The sequence below is a fragment of the Emericellopsis cladophorae genome, assembly GCF_022114955.1.
Source record: "Emericellopsis cladophorae strain MUM 19.33 chromosome Unknown NODE_8_length_656085_cov_119_647849, whole genome shotgun sequence".
Classification (NCBI taxonomy): Eukaryota; Fungi; Ascomycota; class Sordariomycetes; order Hypocreales; family Bionectriaceae; genus Emericellopsis; species Emericellopsis cladophorae.
In genome coordinates this window covers 81,680-100,914 of record NW_026250933.1, presented here as the reverse complement: position 1 = coordinate 100,914, position 19,235 = coordinate 81,680, and the positions used below count along the sequence as shown (strand labels likewise).

Genomic DNA, 19,235 nt, shown 5'->3' with positions numbered 1-19,235 from the left:
AACGTTATCGGAGCTTCTTATCTTATCACCATATTATCGCAATCTCTCTCGTTATCGCCATTACTATCGTCATCGCAGGAACATGGTCATAATCAAACAGACATTGTGCATCTAGGGATCTCATTGTAGCTGCTCGAGTCATGGGCATCATGAATTATTTACATTGAAGTCATCATCCACTCCGAGACCGCGCCTACCAGTTCTCGCGGAGGAGCTCGGTCACCTCCTCGAGGTCCAAACCCATGGCCTCCTCGAGATACTTGGGGATATCCGTGTTGTCGTGGGCACCAGCGAGGTCGACCTTGAGCTGCTCGCCCATCTCGCCAGCAGCGTAGGCGTAGAGGGTGGTGTCCACACCACTGTGGCCGCCAGTGGACCACTTGATGCCAGCACGCGCAGAGAGGAACTCGGCCAGGTTGGCACCGACGTCGCCCGACTTGAGCTCGGCCAAGTCGCTGTCAGAGACATCGCCCAGACCGTACGGGGCCATGATCTCCTCGCGGAAGAAGGCGTCCTTGTCGTCGCCCTCGTAGGCGGCGTACTGCTCCGCGAGCATCGGAGCGCTGTGCTTGGAGCCGATGAGCTTACGTGGGTCCCAGCCACCAGGCAGGGTGATGCCGCCGGTCTCATGGTCGGCGACCGAGATCATGGCAGTGTCGGGGTGCTCGTCAATCCATTGGGTGACTATTTCAATGACCTTGTTGTACTCGAGCACATCCCACAGGTGGGCGTTGGCGTCGTGGGCATGGCTGGCGTGGTCGATGCGCGAGGCCTCGATCATCATGAAGTAGCCCTTGTCCTTGCAGTGGGTAGCGCGGTGGAGAGCGTTGAGTGCGGTCTCCGTCATCTCAGACAGAGAGGGCTCACGCACATCCTCATCCTGCTCCTTGCGGTCGGCCTCGTAGTGAAGGTCGGCGTCGTTGAAGAGACCGAGGATTGGGAGACGAATCTCACCCTTGCCGAGCTCAATGTCGTCAAATTGGGAGCGGTTCTGGGCCACGTAGTAGCCCTGCTCCTTCGCAAAGCCGAAGAGATCGATCTTGTCCTCGCGGCAGGAGTCGCTGTGGGTGTTTGGCCAAAAGTTGCAGCGACCGCCACCGAGCATGACATCGACGCTCTGGTTGAGAGGGTGGCTGAAACCAATCTGCTGTTCGGCAATGCTGTTGAAGTTGTTGCGGTCCTGGACGTGCGACGAGAAGGCGGCGGGGGTCGCGTGGGAGATGGGCGAGGTGACGACGAGACCAGTCTTCCAGCCGTGGAGCTTGGCGGACTCAAGGATGCTGCCGACGGGCTGGCCATCGAGGAGAAGACCCAAGATTCCGTTGCCAGTCTTGTGGCCGGTGGCCAGAGCAGTGCCAGCGGCGGCAGAGTCGGTCACCAGGCTGTTGGCGGAGTGGGTAAAGGTGTTTCCAATGGCCTGTCACAGTCAACTTGTCTGTCCAGCCCTCAGAACCATGCATGTCAATGACCTCACCAGAGCGTCCACGGGAAGCATGGGCATGATACCAGGGTTGCTGGGCGTGGAGTCGCCCTCCGCCATGGCCAGGTAGGTACGGGCAATGGTTGACGAGGCAGGCGCCAAGCCATCGGGGACCACAAAGATGACGTTCTTGGGCGCAATGGTGCCCATGGCGGCGCCAGCAATGGTGCCAGCAAGGACGGCGGAGGTCTTCATCTTGAAGGTGAAGTAGTAATGACACTTGAGGTGGATGGTTCGGTGGGTGTGAGATATTGGACGAAGGACGCCTGCTGGACAGAGAGAAGCTCCAGTCTCTCACTCTGGTCCTAAGCAGCAGCTGGCGGGCAAGTGCCTCTTTAAAACCTCCTCTCAGGCCCTCGCTGGAGCCTTCCCCCTCAAGACCAAGACCGTCCATCAGGTTGCATTGCATTTGGCGAGCAATACCAAATGGAGTACGTCCTGCTTCTCGTGCTTTGCAGGGTTGAGGTGATAAAGTCGTCGGAGCAGCTCCGCACTTACGCATAATAAGCTACGGAAACAAATGTGCGATAGTAACAGAGGCCTAGCAGCCAAGAGACCTGGCCCTGCGTTGTTGGTGAGTGTCCGGGTTCCCAGGTGGTCCCTCTCCAAGAAGACTGGCAGACGACAACCAACAAGGCAGCAACAAGCCACGATGGACGAATGAAAGGCTTCACGTGCCTCAAATACCCCAACCCTACCCCTGCACGCCTCATCCTTCAATTCTCAAGTCGTCCTCTTAGCTCCGGCAATGGCAAGCCACCCGCAGACGAACCCCCCTCGAGACGTGGGCCATCACACTTGGATACGTTCCGTGATAATCCCCGATTGGTTTCCTGTCACTTTTACATCCTAGGACTCGGTCTGTATGTGGAATGATTCGGAGTCGGACGCAAGCCCTCTCCGCAGTTCCCAAGGAGCTACCTACGGCACTGCTGTCACGACAAGCGAGCTACGTACATACGTACGAGGCATCTAGCTCCCCACGACGACTACTTGTATCGCCGGCAACGAGCAGTACAAGCCTCGTAGGCAGAGCGAGCCCCGACGCAGACCGGTGCCAATACGTAAGGTGCTTGGCCATGGCATACATCAAATCCGTCGTGATCCCCCTCCTCACCTCCCCGAAACCGCCAACGCCACCGAGCCTGGCACCCCACGTGCATCTACCCGGCGTGCGTTCTTGAACAGGGGGTGCTCGCACCTTGTTGGTTCGATTGTTTAGTCTCTCATACATGCCTGATGTTAAGCTTGATCATCCGTGAGGGGACTATCGGACCTAGCCTGGCGATTTATGATGGTAGACTGTGAGCCCCCAAACTCCATCGTCCACGATCTTGTCCCCAATCCCAAGTCAATCAGAATCACCGCTTCAAATACACACACACTCGCACAAGTTTCGAATCTTGTCTAGAGAGAGAAACCTTTTCATATTTTGATATGCTGACACCGCCTCTCAGCCTGGACGCGCCTCATACGTACCCAACAGCCCGATGACCTAGACTAGTCCTCCTCCTCAAGAGCCCGGTCCATCTCCATGCTCTCCTTTTCCTTGCTTGGCGTCGTTGTCTCCTTGCCCTTCTTCTTAATGAAGCGCCAGCCTGCCATGCGCCCCTCTTTTGTCTCCTTGGACTTGGCGGAGCCGATGGACGCCGCGGCGGCGGCGCCGCCGACCGCGCTCTCGTAGCTGCGTCCAAACAGGCCCGGGTCCTCGCCCAGCTCCTCCAGGTCGCCGATCGAGGACCGGTGATCCGCCGAGGCGTTCCTGTCCGAGTTGGTGGCGCTACCGGGGCCCTTCTTGAACAAGCTCGAGTCTTTGCCCAGTCGGCTCGACAGACTGAATTTACCAGAACTGCCCTTGCGCAGGAGCTTCCGAATGCCGTTCATATTGTCAGAGTCCCTGGAACTGGACGTCAGACCGGACGTTAGGTCGAGATGAGGATTGGACGAGGTCGGATCCAGAGACAGAGAGTCGTGCGACTCGGACACGGATGTCTGCGTGTGGACCGAGTAGGTGTCGCGCGACATTCGTGAGTCAGAAGGCGACTCATCACCACCAGGCGGCAGTTCGATGCTCGGCCTGGCCTCCTTTCCCTTGCCCTTCTGCTCTTTGCTCTTCTCCCTGGCCTTGCCCTTGTCTTTCTCCTTCTCGGAGGACACCTCGCGGTCCTTGGTACGGAACAAGCCCATGAATGTTGGCGCCGCAGGATTGAGGCGCTGGCTAAGTAGCCTGGCGGCTGCTCCTGGTGGCCTCGATCCTATGACGCCCACCTGACTAGGCAGCGTGTTGTTGAGCTCAGTGTCGTACAAGATCTCATCGTCTGCGGAGGCGAGGGACGTTGTCAGCGCCGAAGGGGACCCGTGGATACTAGGACGTCGGGAGCCGCTTCTTGAAGCCCAGCGTCCCTCGTTCGGCGACCACAGACGGCTTTTGGCCATGGAACCATCTCCAATCGTCCCCCAGATGGAGCCACTGTCCGTCGAGGGCCGAGGTAGGTCGGCCGATGCAATAGAAGGCGGCCTCGAGGTGGTCGGGTCGCGATCGGCATACATGACGCCGCTCGAGCTTGCAAACGGGTTGAGTCGCCTCCCAAGGAGCGATTTGGAGCCGGCGAAAGGGTTGGGGCTGTCGAGGCCTGTCGAGTTCCGGTGGCCCTTGAGTGAGAAGCTCATCCTACGCTTGCCACTTGCAATGTCACCATCGTCCGTGTTGCGGGGAAAAGACTGGCTCTGGCCGGGCTTGAGAGTCCCGATCGGCGGGCCGGCGAGCTCCTCACCCTCCGGTTTTGTCGTTCGGTTGCGGTGGAAGCTCGAGAGTAGGCTGGAGAGGCGGAGACCGCCAGTCGAGCCGAGCGCAGGAGGCGTGTAGTTGAGAGAGCCTCGCTCGCTCTTGTCTTGATAAGAGGGGAAGGGCAGATTGAACGTAGACGAGTGCGGGCTGGAGAACACGCTAAAGGACCGGGGGGAGGATTCTGGCGACTGGGGATCGCCCTCGCCGGCTGTGACAGATTCGGGTAGCAGAGGAGTGTGAGGTGTCTTAGTGTCCGACTCGTTGTCAATGATACCAGAGGGTAGATACAGCTGTGCCGACGGACTGAGAGGGCCGCCTGCCGATCGCATCTCTTCCTCGGTCTGAGCCTCGTCGGACTCCGGCATGAACAGCATCGGCGCGAAGCCAGTTGAAGGCCGATTCAGGCCCGGAGGAAGCTGAGAAGGCGAGTCGGTCATGCCAAAGTGTGCTGAAGGCGACATGTGCATGTCATTGCTGTTGCGACTCAGTCGTTTCGTCTGGGTAGAGGGCACGTGGTCCATGTCCATCTCGGCGAGGGGATCACCAGACTGGCCGTAGAAGACAGCGTCGGGATCCGCTTCGACTTGATGCTGCGAATGCAACTCGATCTGCTCGGCAAGCATGTGGATTTGGTGGTCAAGCTGGTGCGCCACCTTTGTCTCCTCGACGAGTTGGTGATGCAAGGCCTGGCGGGCAGCTTCCCACTCCCTTCTCGTCTTCTCGTCGCTCGCGCGGGACTGTTCGTCATCTGCACCAGCGAGGTGCTTCCTAGCTTCCTTCATCTCGTTCAGTTGCTTCCCCTTGTTGCTCAAGTCCGCCTCGAGCTCATTGTGGTCTTCCTGCAGCTTGGCATTGCCGTCAAAGAGCTGTTGCACGTCTTCGTCCCGCTGCCTCTCCAGATCTGTCTTTTGGGCCTGGAAGCTCTCCCGCTCCGCCTTCATCCTCTCCATCTCCTTCTCGAGCTTGACAATGTGGTCTCGCACCTTTGACTTTTTGGCTTCCTTCTCCTTGAGCTGGCCCTCCTTCTTGGCCTTTTCTTTCTCCGCCGTGCGCATCAGCTCCATGGTGGTACGCACGTTGGCCTTGAGCGTCGTTGTCTGTTCCTCCTTTTCTTTCAAACAGGCCCGTTTCTGATCCTTTTCCTGCTTCAGCTCGCTTTCTGCTTGCTGAAACTCGGCCTCATCGGTACTGATCGTGGCCACTGTATCATTGATCTCGGTTCGAATTTCCTGGAACTGGCGACTCAGCACGTCCAAAGATTGCTCTGGCCCATCGTGGTCGGATGCAGAGGGGCGCACAGACGGCTGTTCCGAACTTGTGACGGACGGCGAGTGGCGTCGGTTCAGAGTGTTGCGGCGCTGGCCGGGCACAGTGGAAGCGCCTTCCCGAGCCGGGTTGGCGTTTCTGTCGAGAAGCTCAATGGAGGCCGCAAAAGAGCACGCAGCGGGCCCACTGGCGCCACCATCGTCCACAGCTCTGGCCTTGGATGCGTACTCCTCGACGAAGTTGGTGGGGACACGTGAGTTGCCAAGGTACGGTTTTCCGTCTTCGCCAAAGGTGCGAAGACGGATAGTTTCGCTCGCCGCTTGAAAATTGTTCGGACCCATGGCCACGACACGGATATTGTAGAAGTGATTCGGCTTCAGGCCCGTAACGGTGATTGCAAGATCCGTACCAGGAGATTCCCCGACTGCATGTCAATTAGTACACAGAGTTGCGACAGGGGCAGCATGTAGACGCACCGTGAATGCCATTGACCTGTATCAAGTACTTCTGGACCGGACGATTGGGTGCTGGCGGCGTCCAGCTAAGAGTGGCAGCATCCGCGCGGATGCCCGCGAGCGAGACATCCGGGGCTTCGGGGACATCGACGCCGAGCACGTTGATGAGTTCGGGTACGGGCTTCCACAGAGTTTGCCATGAGCGGTGGATGAGCCTGCGGGAGGGAGTCAAGTCAGTAAAGCTGGCCTCGCGTCGACGGCAGGTGCTGAGCTCACCATACTATGGCACCGACTGTCAAAACCATCCTAAAGTGGTTGGCTAGCAGGACATCGGGTCGCAGGGCGTTGTATACGTCGTGCGCAGTCGGCTGCTGAAACGACTGCGTGAGGGACCGTACTTGTGCGAGCCAAATGGCGGAGAGGATGGAGAGGAAGATGGTAACAGCGCCCCTCGCACGGGGCCTCCAGGAGTGCGTCCACGAGCGGATCCAACACGAAGCGATGATGATAAGGGTGAGCGTGGTCAAGAGCGGGAACGCCCATGACATATTCCCAGCGAAAGCACACTCTACAGTCTGGTTGACGACGCTGTCGGAGGGTCGAGGCAGTACCGCCGGGGGTGCGGCTGCTGCATTCGCGAGATCGTGCTGCGTCGGCTGGGTAGCAGGTTGAGTGGCTAGGAAGTGCGAAAACCGAGCGAGTATCGTGGTACGCGATTCGTGACCATCAACAGCAGTCTCGAGGTTGCGTCGGCCCTATAGTCGGTCGGTCGTGCGTGGGGAGGGAGGGAAGGGTTGCGTGCGGTGCTCTGCTGTGGTGGTTGCGAAAGGCTAGAGAATAGAGATGGAAAAGACTTGGCGGACCCCCAAAACGCACGACAATTGCCAAAGTCACGTACGTACCAGAATTCTCGGCAGTGGATTGGCGGCGATCCAACTCGGGAGGGGGAGCCGCATATGGTTCAGATGCTAATAGACGTACGTACGTGAAGGATTTGAGCTCGTCACCCAGGGCGTGATTCATTGATTAGTAGTTGATTAGCATGAATTACTGTAGGTTTACTACGTATGACTGTCGGTTTATCATGCTTTTCGGCAGCAACCTTTGGGGTTTGCTGTTGTTTACCTTACTGTTTGACTCGCTGATGCTGACATACAATTTTACCTGGTACCTTTTAGTCAATTGTTTTTGATTGCAGCAGGCTGCAGCAGGAGTCAGGACCCTGTTTTTGAAGCTGCGCCTTAGTTCTAACCTTCCACCAAGGAGTGCCGGTGCCCTTTGCCCTCTTCCAGTCTTCCAGGTTTTTCCTCACCTTACGCAGATCGACAGGGACAGCAAACTCAAATGCAGTGTGCCTACGAGTTGGAGTGCTCTAAGCCCAGGTATTAGACCTGCAAACACCAATCAGGCTTGGATTCTAATGCCGTAGCCTCAAGCTTGCTTCTGCGCAGGGAGTAGGTGCACTAACATGGCTAGATGAAATGAACAACTCATTTTGGCGTCCACAGATTGTCCCTTGTCCGCCCAGGACTCGGCTTGCGTACCCTCTCATTATTGATCTTTTCGTCGCTGAAGCTCTGGATGGCGGCTTTCCTTGTGGGCATTTGATTGTAGTCGTCTCCCTCTCAGCCAAGAAACTGCTAAAGAAAGTCACGGCTGCATCCAGCGAGCCACTCCCGCGACAAGGTGTAGAATTCGTCGGTGGTAGAGGCCTGCTGGCTGATGCCCTTGACGTCGCCAAAAACAAAAAACAAAAAAAAAAAAGGGCTTTAAAGTCTTCGAGGGGAGTAGCGTGGGTGTGAACTCGTCGAAAAGCAGACTAGTCAGTGCAGTCATGTCGGGGCCGAATTCATAGGCGGGTTAGTGCTATGGTTCGTCGAAAAAGTCGATATTCGGACGGGCTATTGTAGTGTGTGGACTTTGGGTAAACGCAAAATGCGCACAGTGAGGATGATTGAGATCAAGGTCGGTGATCGCATATTGTCGCCATGGGAGAAGTGCTGGGCAGCGCAACACACGACCAAGAGACAAGTGAAGCGCCTAGATTAGATCGTGTAACACAAGCCACCAGTACTTAAGTTCAGACATTGCTTGTGCTCAGAGCACTGTCGCACTATCTCCTGGCGAACATCGCAGCCCAAGACTCAGCCAGGCCAGGCAATATTCCTCCCAAAGTGTCACGTGAGCCATTATGGTAAAGTGCAATAAGATCGAAACATTCACCCGCGTTTGCAGTGTTTTTCCTCGACCGTTGAAACAATGAGAAGTGACGGTACTGCTAAAGAGTGTACCGAGGCTCGTGGTCGTCATGAGGTCACTCACTCACCTGGCTGGTGTCATACTGTGGGATCGGCTGTAACATGACAGGTCCCAACTTTCAATGATCGAGATGACTCAAGAGGACGAAATGATGACGGTGGCTGCTACCCGATGTTAGATAGCACGAAGAGACATGTGGCAAGCAAGATAAGTGTGAATGTAGTGGTTGGCACATGATCGTCCGAAACCGCATTTTGTTGGCTTCCCAGGGCCATGGATGGGAAAGATGAAAACCCCAGCCAGTCTTCCTTCAAACAAGGCAGCGTCACATGCCGCAGGAAACGCAATCGGTGCGTTTTGTCCGTTGCGGAAAACGCTCGGCAGCCTGTGACAGGCTCCAGATGGCTCGAAATAGAAAAATGCAGTGGTTTGAATGGATGGATTATGGGCGCGAGAGCTGCAAATGGAAGGCTTGGCCCGTCACGGACTGCCCGCCTGGCTGGCTTACTGTAAAAAGAAGAGTCAGGTACTTACGTACCTCACTCAACCTCAACAAAGACAGGCAAGCGACCGGCGCAGGGATTTCTGATGGATCGATCAGCCTTTTCCGCCTCAAGAGTTCTAAATCCGTCCCTTCTTCATCAGATACTCTTCACCCTCGAGACGTGTGTCCCTCAACTTGCTTCAAGCGTCCGCGCGGAAAATACCCCACGACAGCCTGCCTGCCTGCCAGTACCTCAGGTCCCTCCTCTGAATCGATCCCAGCCAGCGCGCGACCCATCCAGCCCATCATCCGTCATTACGTATTGCCCAGCGTCCCAAAGCCGCTCAGCCGACCTGGAGCATACGATCTTTCCCTTGTGTTGCCCTTCGTTCGCCGTCTCGCTTTCTTCCGCTCCTTATCTCCCTGGCATTTGTACACAACCTACGACAGCCACCTAATTCGCCACGGCGAAACGACGACACAAGGCATTCGCGATTGCGACTTGCCAGGCTTGCGCCAACAAGTCCCCGTCCGCTGTCACTCCAGCCTACGTTGCGACGCCGACGACCCGGGCGCGCAACACGACAAGATGCAATATGTCCGCAACCTGAGCGATTCCGTGTCGACTGCATGGAATTCCATCAATCCCGCTACCTTGAGTGGCGCTATTGATGTGATTGTCGTGCAGCAGCAGGATGGCTCTCTCGCCTGCTCGCCTTTCCACGTACGGTTCGGCAAGTTCTCCCTCTTGCGTCCGTATGAGAAAAAGGTCGAGTTCAAGGTCAACGGGGTCAAGCAGCCGTATTCCATGAAGCTTGGCGAAGGTGGCGAGGCCTTCTTTGTCTTTGAGACGACCGAAAACATACCACAATCCATGCAGACTTCGCCCTTGGTGTCACCAGCGAGCAGTCCACCGCTGGATCCGCAATCCGCCACACCCGACCTTAAAGAGCCTGATCACTTCGAGCTCAATGCCGCGCCAAATGGACGACCTTCAAGGCCACCACCTGCAGTGCTGCACACCCATACCAGCGCCGATGAAGGTATGCACAGAGCCCGTCTACGCGGACGGCAACCGCCTTGACTAACTGGTGCGCAGCAATGTACACTCCGGCATCGACGTCAGCTGGGCGGCCGGCCTCGGGCGACTGGTCAGGCGCCCTGATGCGACCGCATAGCGACGACATGCTGCGATATTCTGCCCGCTCTGCCGAGAAGAAGGACGAGGACCCAATCACCGACGACGACCACGCTGGGCCCCTCTCCGAGCGTTCGCAAAGTCCACCTCCCCTTGAGCTTAACGAAGCAATAGAGCGTGCCATGACCTTGTCCAAGAGATTATCAACTGTCGGGATCCCCAGCAAAGTCAACGACACAGGCGATCTCACGCTCGACTTGACGGGGTTCAAAGGGAGCGAGGAGGAGATGATCCGCGCCGAGGTGCTAGCGCGCAAGATTCTGGCAGAGGAGCTCGAGGGGAACTACGATATCGGAGCGTTGTTTGGCTTCGACGCCGAGGGAAACCTCGTCATCTACAGCAGCGAGGAAGCTCGCCAGGCTGCTATGAAGCGGACAATGGAGTCCACGATGCAGGGCCACGGCCTGAACTCGGATGCTGCATCCGACCCAGGATACCAGAGCGACGACAGCGAAGTCACAAACCCACCTTCCGCGAACAAACACCGGCGAGCAGAGTCGGACGCAGGCCCGTGCGACATGCAGACGCCGCCGAGGACGCCGACCGGCACCAAGCGAGGGGGCGACTCGACCCGCAACTACGCAAAGACCCTTCGATTAACCAGCGAGCAGCTCAAGGACCTGAAGCTGAAGCCCGGTCCCAACAGCATGAGCTTCACGGTCAACAGGGCCACGTGCTCAGCCAACATGTACCTGTGGCGGCACGAGGTTCCTGTCGTCATCTCCGACATTGACGGCACGATCACAAAGTCTGATGCCCTCGGCCATGTGCTCAACATGATTGGCCGTGACTGGACGCACGCTGGCATTGCCAAGCTGTACAGCGACATTGCCGCCAACGGCTACAATATCATGTACCTGACCAGTCGATCCGTTGGCCAAGCAGACACTACACGGACCTACCTGGCCAACATTGTGCAAGACGGCAGCCGTCTGCCTGCGGGACCGACCATTTTGTCTCCCGATCGTACCATGGCAGCCCTGCGCCGCGAGGTCTACCTGCGCCAACCCCAAGTCTTCAAAATGGCCACGCTTCGAGACATTAGCAACCTCTATAATTCGGAGCGGAGTCCCTTCTATGCTGGCTTTGGCAACCGACTCACGGACCAGATCTCCTACCGCACTGTCGATGTGCCTCGGAACCGCATTTTCACCATCAATTCCAATTCTGAGGTGTCCTTGGACCTCCTCACTCTGAACAAGTTGAAGATGAGCTACGTCAACATCAACGAGGTAGTTGATCACTATTTCCCTCCGATCAGTACGCTGGTCACGGGCGGCGGGGAGGAGTTCACCGATTTTATGTATTGGCGCGACGACCCCCTCCCTTTGGATGACTTCTCTGCCAGTGAAAGTGACGAGGAAGACGAGGAGGAGGCGAGCGTATATGCTGAGGATGACGAGGACGAGGAAGCAGGGGAGTATCTCGGCGATAGCTACATTTCTCGCGAATCCTTCGATGACGCCCGCGATCAACCTCGCATGTCCATCGAGAGCCGTCTGGACGAGGAGTACGAAGAAGCCCACGAATACGACGAGCATCTCGCCTACACCAACAACGACTACGACGACGACAAGCACCTTGCCTACGCGTCGGAAGACGACACTCAGGTCATGGAGTCCTCTGCGCCACAGCGCAAGAAGCTCGGTGCCGAGGACGTCAACGCCGAGATTATAACCGGGGTTGGTCATCTCTCACTCGGAAAGGATTGAAGCGTGACAGAGTATGCTAAGACATTTGGTCAGGGTGCCAATGGCACGCCTGCTGCGGATGCGCAGTACGTGCTCGAACCCGTCAAGATACGAAGCGAATGAGAAAAAAACGAAAGACAAAGAAGAACAAAAAGAACTGCATAATAGAGCGGCGTTTCCTGGGGACTGAACACTTACAAATGGCATATTTTCAGCGCGGGACCAGACGTATTGGCCCTCAAGAGCATGGCGTAGGGGGCAAATTCGAGGGGTCATAGCAAATGTACACAACACTTGACTTGTTCCATTCACAAATGTTCTGAAATTAGATTTCATTGTTTTGGTCCCTGGTCTCTACTTTTGGGCATCCAGGTATTGCAGGCGCAATTCGACGGCCCTCCGGTGGGCCTCGAGCTCTTCCACTTTGGCGAGCTGCATCACCGCGGAGCCCACGTTGCGCAGACCATCGGAGGAGAGGTTGGAGCTTGTAATGTGTTTGACGTACGAGCCCAGGTTGACGCCAGAGTACTGCTTCGCGAAACCATACGTAGCTGCAAGACGTTAGCTTGATACTTGCCTCGTACTAGAAGGGTGAGAACTTACGAAGCGAGTGGTTGACGCCGGCAGAATAGTCGCCGACACTCTCGGGGGTCCATTGCCCAATAAAGACACTACCAGCGTTCATGACCTGGTCCACGGCCTTGGCGGCGTCGTCAATCTGGAGGATGAGATGCTCCGGCGCGTACTCGTTGCTAATGCGCATGGCCTCGTCGAGTGTCTTGACCTGCACGGTGACAGAGTGGGCGATGGCGCCACGGACAATGTCCACACGCGGCAGGGCCATGGCCTGGTTGTGGACCTCGTCGTCAATGGCCTGTTGCTGTGCCGGGGTGAGATCGATGGCGATCAGGATGACCTGGCTGTCGACGCCGTGCTCAGCCTGGGAGAGCAGGTCGGACGCGACAAATGCCGGGTTGGCGTGCTTGTCGGCGACGACGAGGACCTCGGATGGACCGGCGGGCATGTCGATGCTGACGCCTGCATTGGTGTCGTTGCTGACGTGCATCTTGGCGGCCGTAACGAACTGATTGCCCGGCCCCAGGATCTTGTCGACCTTGGTGATGCTCTCCGTACCGTACGCCATAGCGGCCACGGCCTGGGCACCGCCGGCGAGCACGATGCTCTCGGCGCCGACCTTGTGCGCCACGTAGACAATCTCTGGGGTCACGCGCCCGTCCGACCGGGGCGGAGACGCGAGCACAATCTTCTTGCATCCGGCGACCATGGCAGGGACACCGAGCATGAGGGCCGTGCTGGGCAGTACGGCGGTGCCACCGGGAATGTACAAGCCGACGCGCTCTATGGGTCTCGAGAAGCGGCTGCACACGACGCCGGGCATGGTTTCTACCTGGAGAGTCTTGTCCTCTTTCTGGGCCGCGTGGAACTTGCGAATGTTCTCGTACGAAACGTCAATGGCCTCAATGGTCTCAGGTGGCAGGTCCATGAGCTCCTTGGGGAAGGGCGCCTTGATGACGGGGGAGGTCAGCGAGGTCGCCTTTTCGAACTTGTGGGTGTACGAGAGCACAGCCTTGTCGCCACCCTTCTTGACGTCCTCGATGATGGGGTGGACAATCTTGAGGATGGCATCAGGCGACTTTTGCGAGGGCCGCTTGAGGGTTTCGAGGAGCTCGGCCTCGGAGGCCTTGGTCGAGTCGATCCGTTGCATCACGATGCGGTCCGTGACCGGCTTTTCAACGGGCGCCACCTTGGGCGGCGGCTGCTCGACCTTGATGCCTTCCTTCTCAGCCCACTTGCCCTTGGCGTTGCCCGTTCGCCTCTTGACCTTGAGCGCCTTTGCGTCGAGGTTCGCCTCAATGTCGGCGAGGGAGACGCCAGCACTGACAGCCTTGGTTAGGGCAAAGTAGATTAGGTCCGCAGCCTCAAAGGCCGTGTTCTCGGGTGTCTCGGCATCGCAGAGCTCCTCGGCCTCCTCCATGATCTTGGCCCGCAGGAGGCTGGCGTCGGAGAAGAGGCGCTTCGTGTAGGATCCCTCGGGCGCCGACTCCTTGCGCGCCTTGAGAGTCTGCTCCAGGGCCGCAATACCTCTTAGGTCGCCGAAGCAGCCAGTCTGCTCCAGGTGGCAGAAGCGGTTCGTCTGTCTGACCACGAACTTGAGGGTGTCGTTGTCGCAGTCCAGAGCGAAGCGGATGAGCTCCTGGGTGTCGCCCGATGTCGCGCCCTTGATCCACAAACCCCTTTTCCGGCTTTGGTACACACCGCCTTGGGTCCGCACAGCTTCGAGGATACTCTCCTCGCTGGTGTAAGCGAGACCAAGTGCCACGCCTGACTCATCTGTGACGACGGTGGGGATCAGCCCGTCAGGGCGATCCGACTTCCAGAACCCAGCGATGACCTTGGACAGCAACAAGCGCTCTTTGTCGTGCTTGTTGGTCGTCAAGGATGTCGAGGCCAGGATGGGAATGGCACCGCATTGATTGGCCACGTCGAGAACCTTTTCAGCGGAAGCTGTCGATGTGGGCTTCAGGTACAAGTTGCTGACTTTCTTCTCCTTGGCCTCAGCAATGAACTTTTCGATATCTGCCGATGATGGGTCAAATTCTTTGATCAAGAGACCGTGCTCTGAAGCGGCGGATAGGTCCAGCTTGGAAACTGTTGGGATCACCCTCGATCCAAACTCTGTGTAAGCGGAGAGGTTTTCTGCAGCGACAAACACCTTTCGTGTTCCTTCGTTTAGTAAAGCCACGACGTCGTCGACAGATTCAAGGCTCGTGACGTCCATGTGAGCGTAGAATTCATGGTTGTGACGTCCCAGAAACCGCGATAGCTTGTCCATAATTTTGGGCTGCGCTTCGAAGAACGGGACACCGAGCACGGATACTTCCTCGCGCGTGAGGCCCTCGAGCTTGGCCAGCCCTGGGGGCACGGCCACACTGACGAGGAACGGGAGTGGGAGTGTCGTCTCCATGATGATTGTGAGTTTTCCAGAGTTTCCTGGCCAAGAGGAGAGGTCAATGTCTGGATATTGTATTACTCTATTATCAGGGAAAGGCTGACTCAAAGTTCCTGCATCGGCGGTTTGAATTCGATGAGCAGTACATGGTGGGGCAGAATTGCCCCTCCATCCATCGTTTTGTCCTTGAAGGCACGAAAGAGCCAGCCTAATTACTAATAAGACACGTACCTATAGTACTAAATTAACCCAACAGCCGTGCGCAAAGGAATTTAGGGGCAATAACTGGACACGTCCAGTATGCTTCCCGCATTCATCCGAAGGAACCCGCCCCGCCACCCCGGCATCCGGACAAAGAAGGTTCCGACGTACCTTGCTTGGCTTCCCATGTACACGGTGCATCTCACCGAGAGCTTCAATGCCCACCAAGCAGCACGCATATACGCCTAATAACTTGGAGTCTCGACCTCAAATCAGCATTCCAACACCACGAGCTGGGTCGCAAGTCGCCATATAGGACCGCATACCCGATTTCATCGCTATCCTCAGCCGATCAACCTGTACACTCACACCACCGTCGCAGTCGCGCGTTCCGTCCACCATGGCCTCGAGCCAGCCTCAGACGAACGGTGGTGCTCCTACAGCCTCAGCAAACAGCTCGCAAACTGTGCCTAACACCCAGACAACTCAGGCGACAGCGCCAGCATCTACATCTACGCAATCCCAAGGGCAATTGCCCCCGTCATCCTCCAACGCAGCTCCCCGACCACGAGATGCCAGGCTCATCGAGCTGCTGCTCACGTCGCAAGGCGTCACATCCTACGAGCAGCGCGTGCCCCTACTCCTTCTCGACTTTGCCTATCGGCATACCTCCTCCATCCTCAATGACGCGATACACCTGTCCGCAGACCCCTACATTCAGCAAGCGGGCTCAAAGGGCGCCGGCGCCTCCAGTGCAGCGAATCTAGCAGCAGGCGACGCAGCCGTCACAGCCAATGCCGTCAAGCTAGCCATTGGCGCGCGTCTGAGCTACCAGTTCCGCGGCGGGAGCACAGGCGGCGGCATCAGCAAGGAATACATGCAGGAGCTCGCGCGCGAGAAGAACAAGGTCGCCCTCCCCAAAATCGTACCCAACGAGTGGGGCGTGCGCCTGCCCGGTGAGCGGTTCGTGCTCAGCGGGACGAGCTGGGGCCTGAAGGACGCGTGGGAGGAAGCCGATCGCATGCTCGACGAGGAAGGCGATGACGCGATGGAGGGCATTGAGGCCCCGCCGCTCGAAGACGAGGGAGGTGATCCCGTCGAAGGCGGGACAGTGGAGGACATGTTTGGCGACGACGTGGACGCTGAAATGGCGGAGGGTTCTTGAGAAGCACACAGTTGCATTTCTGGGCAGTCCGTACAAAGCGATTGGCCGGCAAAAGTTCATGGGCGAATCTTGGTGTTTTCTTGCAAGGCGTACAGGAAGGATTCACGGCATTGATCAGTTGGGTGCGGCAGGCATTCGTATCAGACCCTTGGTAATGACGATTGACAATGCCACATAATTCATGTGCTGTTCAGCCCCAGTCATCACCCACAGCAGAATCATTGGGACTAGCATGTGTTTGAACAGAGGGAAAAAGATTTATGGTACACTAGGCCTTCGCGGTATCTCATACACTCTATACCCAGCTCTACCCAGCAGTTGCTTTAATTCCACATAAACGTCACCGTTCCTTTAAAACTTGGGCTTCATCGTGTTCCTCAGACGCTGGTAGTCGAAGAGGGCCTCGATGCCACCGACGGCGCTGATGGCAATGTCCTTGTCCCATAGCTTGCGGTTGGCAAAGTCCATGACCTCCTTCTCGGTAATGGCGTTGATCTTGCGCTCGATCTCACCGGCTTCGACGCGGCGGCCGGTGGTGACGATCTGGCGACCAATGTCCTCGGCCACGGCCGTCGTGCCGTCGAGGGACAGGAGCATGGAGGCCTTGAGCTGGGCCTTGGCGCGCTCCACCTCGGCGGGCGAAACGTTGGAGCACAGGCGCATCCACTCGCGGATGGCAAAGTGCACGAGGTCGTCCACGCGGGTGATCTTGTCCGTGGAGAGGTAGATACCCCAAAGACCGGTGTCGCTGTACGAGGTGGAGAAGCTCATGAAGCTGTTGGCGAGGTCGTGCTTGTGGACGAAGCCGCTGAGCTTGCTGCCCTGGTGGGGAGCGTTGCCCATGGCCTTGTCGTAGTTGCCGACAATGGCCTGAGTCACGAGAGCGGTGAAGTAGTCCTCCGAGTCCCAGCTCACACCCTCGACGGCGAGGGCAATGTTGGCAGTGCCCATGGTGTCGTCGCGGACGCGCACATCGGAACCGATGAAGTCAGCCTTCTTCTTGGAGAGCTGGTAAGCGTGGTTCTCGGGGCCCTTGCTGGGCAGGCCAGAGAAGTGCTGCTCGGCAAGCTCGACCAGCTTCTCATGGGGGACGCCACCGGCACCGACAAGAACCATGCGGTCAGCAGTGTAGTTGTTCTTGATGTAGTTGGTGAGCTCGGAGCGGGTGATGTCGCGGATGTTCTGGCGGGGGCCGAGGATTGTGCGGCCCAGGGCCTGGTGCTGGAAAGCAGTGGCGTGGAGGTGGTCGAAAACGACCTCCTCGACCTGCTTCTCGACCTCCTCGGACTCCCTCAGGATCACATCGCGCTCGCGCTCAATGGCGGACTCCTCGAGCCTGGAGTTCTGGAGGATATCGGAAAGGATGTCGACAAACTGGGGAACATCGGAGTTGAAGGCCTTGGCGAAGTAGACGGTGTTCTCGCGCTGGCTTAATGTAAGCATTGTGTCCGGCTGTGGTTGATGTTTTTTCGGAATGTACTAACCGAAGTGTAGGCGTTGAGGTGACCGCCGAGGTTCTCGACCTCGAGCTCGAGCTGGTGCTGCGAACGCTTCTGGGTGCCCTATAATTCGCCGTTAGCATTTCTCGCGAGCGTGGATGCGGTCATTGGTGATGTACCTTGAAAGCGAGGTGCTCGAGGAAGTGCGCGGTACCGCTGGTCTCGTCGGTCTCGGCTCGGGAGCCAGCGTCAATCCAGACACCGACAGTCGAAGTCTGTGCCCATGGCGAGTACTCAGTAGCGACCTATGGATACAATCAATCGCTGCAATTTTTCAAAACGTGGTCTGCGAGGCCAATGGGCCCTTGCGCACGCGCAACCTACCGTCAAGCCGTTCTTGAGTGTCGTGGTCTGAGTCCTGAGTCCCGAGGCTGCTGACGCGAAACCTCGCTTCCAGGAGGCGGCCGTAAAGCCAGCTCGGCGGGTTTGCAGACCTCGCGAGAGGTTGAGTGCTAGTCTCCGAGACGCCATTGCGGAGGTTGGAGGGCGAACAAAGGTGATGAGTTGTTTTGCTGGGTTAGAGTCTTCCCTCCCGTAAAGCTCCGTCAACCTCGAAGCAGATTTCCAGGCAGGCGGATCATCCATGTTCCGGCGCCGCATCCACCAATGGAATCCTCCGCCTTATTCATCGGGGCGTCGTCCACTACGGCCATTCCGTCATCACCATTATTGGCCTTTGAGCCAGGTCACTTCATCATTTGGCAACTTCGTTATGCCAGTCCATGCTCAGACTTTTCCTCCACTTGGAAAAGTCACTGTACTTGATCGAGATGTGCTCGATTTGACTGCTGTTCTCAAAGTCCCTCACACTCAACCCGGAAATCATCCGGAATGGGAAGCATCACTCTGGTACTCAGCAGACGGAGCTGCTGACTGGAGTGAAGCGCGGCTGAGTCCTTGCCCTAAGGCAAGCAGACCATGTCCACTTCAGCGACAAGACTCGCTGACAAGGCGTCTTTACTTTCGCTCTCCTTTCACGTTCAAACGTTGTATCACTTTCACTTTGAAGTATCGCAGTGATCGCGCAGACGACTGGACTTGGGTCAGGGACGAGTCCAACCTAGAAGATGGAACTGCTGTCAGACAGTCCTCAGCGAGTTCTTCTGGAGATATCACTGTAGAGCTTCCACACCTTGGTGCGGAATGGGAGATCGAGAAACGCCCCTGCGATGTTGCGCACCTTTGGTCCCTTCAAGCTGGAGTCCCACGACCTTGCCCTGGGCGAGGAGAACCGGATGAGGATACTTCTACCATTCGTAACTTCCAGCTCGGTCTTCCCCGCAAGCCAGTCCTCAGGTAGGTTTCCGGATATGCTCTCTGTGACCGTACGTCTTGCGGGAAGTGGCTGATGCCCTCCCCAGATGGTTTGCCCTTGTGCGTCAATGTGCCTCTTGGCTTGCGCCTCGTCACGGGCGATGTCATCTGGCTTTGGATAAAGATGCCGTCTTGTGTGCGTTTCTGCTGGAGAACGGGCGTTACCTTGTCTTCTTCGCAGTCAGCGGCTTGAATAATGTGATGTCGGTGTTCCAAAGTACGCATGATGGGGTGCTCACAGTTCATGTACGGCAAGATGAGCTCTTGTACAAGAACTACTGCTAATATGTTCAGGCACGCAGTGATAGTGATGGTCCATACCCTGAGAAGGCGACTGTGCTGATCGCCGAGTCCTGTCGCTTAGAAGAGGCCATCCAGGAGATAATGGCATTTGTTCGTGGACAAAGTGATAATTTACCCAGAATCGGAATGAACCCCCGGCGGGAACAATTCACTTCTCACTC

The 19,235-nt window shown here is 57.1% G+C and overlaps 6 protein-coding genes across 6 annotated transcripts; 2 read left to right on the top strand and 4 right to left on the bottom strand.

The window, feature by feature from the left end:
- Positions 1-193: 193 nt before the first annotated feature.
- Positions 194-1,675, bottom strand: J7T54_004295 (repressible alkaline phosphatase; the record flags this gene model as incomplete). The annotated part of the gene is made up of 2 exons (XM_051504198.1): positions 194-1,417; positions 1,475-1,675. The coding sequence occupies 2 exons, from the start codon at positions 1,673-1,675 to the stop codon at positions 194-196; spliced, it is 1,425 nt and encodes a 474-aa protein (XP_051364124.1).
- A 1,305-nt stretch (positions 1,676-2,980) lies between these two features.
- Positions 2,981-7,593, bottom strand: J7T54_004294 (uncharacterized protein; the record flags this gene model as incomplete). The annotated part of the gene is made up of 4 exons (XM_051504196.1): positions 2,981-5,958; positions 6,011-6,204; positions 6,266-6,744; positions 7,534-7,593. 4 exons carry the CDS (start codon positions 7,591-7,593, stop codon positions 2,981-2,983), a joined length of 3,711 nt encoding a protein of 1,236 aa, XP_051364123.1.
- A 1,728-nt stretch (positions 7,594-9,321) lies between these two features.
- J7T54_004293 (Nuclear elongation and deformation protein-like protein) lies at positions 9,322-11,744 on the top strand (the record flags this gene model as incomplete). Its single annotated transcript, XM_051504195.1, has 3 exons — positions 9,322-9,775; positions 9,832-11,612; positions 11,676-11,744. The coding sequence occupies 3 exons, from the start codon at positions 9,322-9,324 to the stop codon at positions 11,742-11,744; spliced, it is 2,304 nt and encodes a 767-aa protein (XP_051364122.1).
- A 231-nt stretch (positions 11,745-11,975) lies between these two features.
- Positions 11,976-14,607, bottom strand: J7T54_004292 (Histidine biosynthesis trifunctional protein-like protein; the record flags this gene model as incomplete). Its single annotated transcript, XM_051504194.1, has 2 exons — positions 11,976-12,172; positions 12,225-14,607. The coding sequence occupies 2 exons, from the start codon at positions 14,605-14,607 to the stop codon at positions 11,976-11,978; spliced, it is 2,580 nt and encodes an 859-aa protein (XP_051364121.1).
- Positions 14,608-15,193: 586 nt separating this feature from the next.
- J7T54_004291 (Transcription initiation factor TFIID subunit-like protein) lies at positions 15,194-15,958 on the top strand (the record flags this gene model as incomplete). Its single annotated transcript, XM_051504193.1, has 1 exon — positions 15,194-15,958. The coding sequence occupies one exon, from the start codon at positions 15,194-15,196 to the stop codon at positions 15,956-15,958; it is 765 nt and encodes a 254-aa protein (XP_051364120.1).
- Positions 15,959-16,309: 351 nt separating this feature from the next.
- On the bottom strand, positions 16,310-17,928 carry J7T54_004290 (Mitochondrial-processing peptidase subunit beta; the record flags this gene model as incomplete). The annotated part of the gene is made up of 4 exons (XM_051504192.1): positions 16,310-17,383; positions 17,443-17,520; positions 17,577-17,702; positions 17,782-17,928. 4 exons carry the CDS (start codon positions 17,926-17,928, stop codon positions 16,310-16,312), a joined length of 1,425 nt encoding a protein of 474 aa, XP_051364119.1.
- Positions 17,929-19,235: the final 1,307 nt, after the last annotated feature.